At 40.7% G+C, this 5,117-nt stretch overlaps 1 protein-coding gene across 1 annotated transcript in view; it reads left to right on the top strand.

The window, feature by feature from the left end:
- COL14A1 (collagen type XIV alpha 1 chain) overlaps positions 1 to 5,117 on the top strand; it is a 119,855-nt gene that overhangs the window by 5,624 nt on the left and 109,114 nt on the right. Inside the window, exons 2-3 of the mRNA XM_017746050.1 lie at positions 886 to 888; positions 2,711 to 2,835. Of these exons, the coding sequence (XP_017601539.1) occupies positions 2,748 to 2,835 (88 nt within the window). The 5' untranslated portion in view covers positions 886 to 888; positions 2,711 to 2,747. The remainder of the gene's footprint in view (positions 1 to 885; positions 889 to 2,710; positions 2,836 to 5,117) is intronic.

Genomic DNA, 5,117 nt, shown 5'->3' with positions numbered 1-5,117 from the left:
GGGCCGCGCTGCGGGCTGTGGAGAGGCGAGCGGGAGAGCGCGGCCCCGATCTCCTCCGCCTCCTTCCCGTCTCCGGGGCCGGGGCAGGTCGCACTCCGGCTTTGCCCAGCGGGACGTCGACCCAAGGAACGTGAGCGTGTTCCCGGGCAGCGGGGCCACGCCGCTCCGCAGCGAGACACCGAGATAGGGGAAAAACCCCGACTGACCTGCCCGTCCCCAGGCGGAGAGCCAGGGCTGCGCGGAGGCGGCTCAGCCTCCTCCCCTGGGCTGGACGCGCGGAGCCGGGGCAGTGCGGAGGGTGCGTGCCGCATTTGTCCCCCTGGGAGCTCTCGAGGGCGCGTCCTTCCCTCGGAAGAGGGTGCCCTGTTTCCAGGCCTGTGCCAGAAGTACTGGAGCCCAGCTGGGAGAGATGCTGTGCGGAGCCGGGCTCACCCCATGGCAGGCTTCTTGACTTGCGAGGGCTTGGTGTCTGCTCCCAGCGCTAGTCTGGCAGATAACTCATTTACCACATACTTACTAAAAGGTTAAATATATAAAAAGGAATAGGATATTTGTTTTTAGTCCCAGACGATGTCAGCCACAAGGTGGCTGCAGAGGGGGGGTTTCCTTTCCTGGTTAAGTGAACCCTGACGTGCAGATCATTGCAGAGGTGAACTTGCGTGTAGTTGATCCAGCACCAGTTGTGTCTATTCCAATAAATCTTATTTTTCTGGCTTTTCTCTAAAAGCAGCAGTAGAGAATGTTTCTATCACAGGATTACCGGTCCATTAGTATTTATAGCTCTTTCTTTGGAGGAGGGTTTATATCAAATGTAGCAGATGGGGAATTGAGCCACCACTGTGAGTGAATATTTTAATGTCTGGGTTATTATGGATGGAAATCCACGCATTATCAGTGGTAACTGCCTGGAAGAATGAGTTGTTTGCTGTCGTTTGAAGAGTCTGTGTTTACTTGATCCAGGTTGTATTCCTGAGTGAGGGGAGAAGCATCAGTACCTAACATGAGATAAATGTTGAGGTGGATTTCAGCCTGTTTTGAGATACTCTTGGTTCCTCCTATTGCCTGTCACTAGGCAGCTGGTGATTGTGGTCCTTGGGTGTCCTTTGGTTCATGTAGTAGGAAACCTGGGAACTTTCCACTGGTTTCTGAATTCTGTCTGGAGGATGGGTCTAAGAACTCTGCGTAGCAATATATAAGTTCCTGGTGCACATATTTGTTTTGGGATCTAGGTATTTGCCTCTGTCTTGAGTGATTTATACTGTAAGAGATGGATTCCAAATATATGTTTAAGTAATGTGAAATTTGTTGATAATTTGGTTGAAACTTTGATAACCTCCTGTGGAGATGGAATTTACAATGTGTAATCCCCACATATCTTTCTAGGAGTTGTATCAAGCATCCATGACTGGGATTTGTGACAGTAGACCTACCAAGTCCTCAGATAACTATAGTAGGTTGCAAATACTCAAAGAGAGAAGGGGATGTAGGTCTTATCTTCTTCTGTTTAATAACGATTGAGGTACTTCAGTCTGCGTTTTATATTAGATAGTGGATGAACCAGTTGCTTTGTGCCTTCAAGACAAGGAAAACATGGAAAGCTAGAGCAGTGATGGTACGTCAGGAATATTAGAGAAAAGGACACAGGAGGTAAATGGGAGAAACCTGAAAAATGGAAATACATAAACCAAAACTTAAGTAAACCTTCAGATGCTCTTTGCTGACAGCAAGAACTCTACTATTAATTATCTTAATTTGTTTCTCCTGTAGAATTTTAACAGGAGTGGACAGCAAAAAAATCTTCTTCTTGGCCCAGAAAATTGGCTAAAACTAGTGCAGTTGAGTGAAGTTGAGTGAAAGACAAATGTTTCTAAGTATGGTGCTAGGCACATGTTGATGTATCTTGAGAGATACTTCTGTATAACTTGAAGTCTACTGGAAAGTGTTAAAATACATGTTCAGATGATGAAATTGGTACTGTTTTTAAGCCAACTTCTATGGACAGATAAATTACCCATTCTGGAACTTGCTCTTTGGCACCAGAATTGTAAACCAGCTAATTCACCTAGGAGGACTTCTAGTATTCATGTACTGCTGCATTCTTAAGGGTTGTTTTTTTCCTAACTGGTTAAGTTAGTGTAAATGGTTTTGACCATGATATTACCTACTGTAAGTGCAGATAGTCCAACAGAGAACACAGGATAAGCTGAATAAGGTAGAAAAAGGAAAAAGAGAGTAGGCTGTAGAGGACAATGAGAAGAGGACTTGAGTTCCTTCAGAACTAAGTTCTACCTTTTTTAATAAGTTTCAGAGTTCTTTGCCACAGGTATCTTGGTAAGGTTCTTACAAAACTGGGTTGTATAGAGATAAATGTTGTACTTTGTTATCTACAGCTTACTCTATTTCCAATGCTTGTGTACGATTAGTAAAGAATATAGAATTTCTTTTTAGATGGGCGAAGTTTTCAAAACTGCTGAGTAGCCCAAGTGGGGTTCTTTGTCCCTTTCAGGTAAAATGTGCTTTGGACATAAAACTGCTGCCAGGAAATTTTGTTTCCACTGATGTCTGTGGTGAATTCCTTTTTGTTTGTTTGCTTTATTTGCTTAAGGTTTTTTTATTTGTTTTGATCGAATCCAGATTTTCCCCACAATTTTCATTAAAGTGGATGCCTTCTCTTTGCCTGTTTAGTAATTCTTTTTGTTCCATGTGTTTTCAGACCTGCTGATACTGTGTGTATCGAGGGGAAGAAGATGCTTTGTCGATATGAGATACAGAGCTGTTTTCTCTTGGCTTTTCTAGCTGTCACAGCTTTTTTCATCAGTGATGTCCAGGGCCAAGGTAAATCATAAATAAGATGGAGCTTTTCACTCTGATGTGCAGAAATAGACTTTTTATTCCAAGTGCAAGTGTTCACATCTTAGTAGGATGTGAATCCATTACTACTGAAATGAAGCAGGAATTTTGCTGCTGATCTTGGGGAGCAGGTGGGAGTAGAATTATATCTTCATGTGTGCTCTTTGAACCCAATATCTCAAATAGCATAAATATTTGTGCAAATTCGTGTGTCTCAAAATGAGTTATATGCAACATTTTTTTTACTCCTATTTACATGAAAGCACTTATCAGAAATTGCTCTTACTGTCCTCTGTGTAATCAAGTAAGTTTGAAGGCTCAGATATGGTATTAAGCTTGTATGGAGTATGTATTTTTTTCTCTTTTGGAACAGTAGCTGTTGTAGTGCTTATATCATTCCATATTGCACAGATCTGTTAAATGTCACAGACTACTTCTGCAGCTTTTAAAATGAAAATCTCCTTTGTGAGTGTTAAAGGATACTGCTGGGATTGTTAGGCTTACATACTTGTTGGATTGTACTGACAGTGGCTTGACTGCTAGAGAAAATTTATCCTATTGCTTGGGGAAGGAGGGAGGATGAATACCAATGAGTTTTTATGATTTCTAAAGAAAGGCATTTCTCTCAACCTCAGATTTATGTAATCCCTTTGATATGAGACTGCATGGGCATAACCAGGAGCAGAATTGGATCCTGGGGTCTTCTAAAGTGTTTTGTATAATGCATTATTCATGAACATATTCAGAGACTATTGGCAACGTGAGGCTTTTAAAATCCTGATAATGCAAGTAGCAGTGTTGTCCAGTCTGCGTGGCACTTGAGTGCTGGGGAAGCATACCATCTTGGATGTTTGGAAATCTGTGAGCATTTTACAAGCCTCTCCCAGAACTTAGGGACACGTGTAAGCTGCAATATATGATGTTGGCGATGTGAGGTGAATCAAAAAATGTATGTTCCCAATGTTCAGTGCATCAATTCTGGTCAGAAATGAAGTCCAGAATGTTTGTGACTTAATGAGCCAATAAAGCAAAGCATATGGTTAGTCCTTTCTCTGTATTTCAGTCCTAATACATATGGTTAAGATCTGCAAAACAGGACTGGGGATTGCGATCCATCTCCAGAAAGTTTTGCAAAATTCCTGGATGTTGGAAAACTGTGTTCTTCTCTGCTTTTTTTTAAACTTTGATTCAATCAGTTATAGTTGGAGTTTTCTCCCTTTAATATCAATACAATGAAATGAAGGTTAGAGAGAGTTTCTTTTCCACAGTAATCACACCAGCAGAAGTTAGAGTTGGTGAATTTATTCTTGATGGATAAAGAACAATACTTCCCTTGTTATTAGGTTCTTCCAACAAGCATCAGCTATGAAATGCTGTCAGCAGTGTGATACTAAGCTAAGTGGACTGTTTCCGTGGCCCAACATGACTGTTATTCTATTGAATGAGGTGATATGAAGTCTCTATTCCATGCTCACAGGAAAAAAAATCTCTTGGTATACTTAAAGTAATAAGATGTTTCTCCAATTCGTTCTTTTCTCAAGGTTGCCACCTCTTGCAGTAAGCTCTTCATGCAGTTGTCTAGCAATTAACAATTTAATACAGTTTGTTTGTCTGTTTTAAGGAACTACACTCTGCCAAGGTGTAGGAAGAGCTGGTATTAGTTCCAGCTTGTGTTTCCTTCCTTTGGCAAAGATGCTCAGGTAAATGTGTGTAATGTGACTTCTTGGAAAGGAGAATATGGTTGTGAGACTGAAGCCAACGTGCCTGAAGCTACAAATTATCCTTTCAGAGAAGCTGTGTGGTTCAGTCTCATTTTTTGCCCTATTGCCTTATAAACCACATAGTGCTGTTTGGTTTTTACTCAACAACGATTATTTTTTCAGCACTGCTGTTTCTTCCCCATTCAATATAATGTATAAATAACATCTTTTGTCTACTTATGTTCTTATATAGTACATGAAAATAGAGATGGGCAAGAAAAACACTTGGGAATTTTTGATTTATTCATGAAGTAACTTGCCTTGAGACTTTTTCTGTATTTAAAGACAGAAACTTTTCTTTATGTAGCAATGATTTTCATGTATTACTACTGTAATTGCAAAGTAATTGCAATTTTTAAGTTGTTCAATTCTTACGACAACAGTAAATTGGAAGCCACAATATTTAGTTAGTATCCAAACTCGGACTATTGGATGTCTTGGAGAATTGTCCATAAGCAATTTATTGTATTTTTCCTTTCCCGTAAGAGTTGAAAGCATTCTTTCCCT

The sequence above is a fragment of the Corvus brachyrhynchos genome, unplaced genomic scaffold (assembly GCF_000691975.1).
Source record: "Corvus brachyrhynchos isolate BGI_N302 unplaced genomic scaffold, ASM69197v1 scaffold28, whole genome shotgun sequence".
In the NCBI taxonomy this organism is placed as follows: Eukaryota; Metazoa; Chordata; class Aves; order Passeriformes; family Corvidae; genus Corvus; species Corvus brachyrhynchos.
This window is presented reverse-complemented; position numbering and strand designations above follow the sequence as displayed.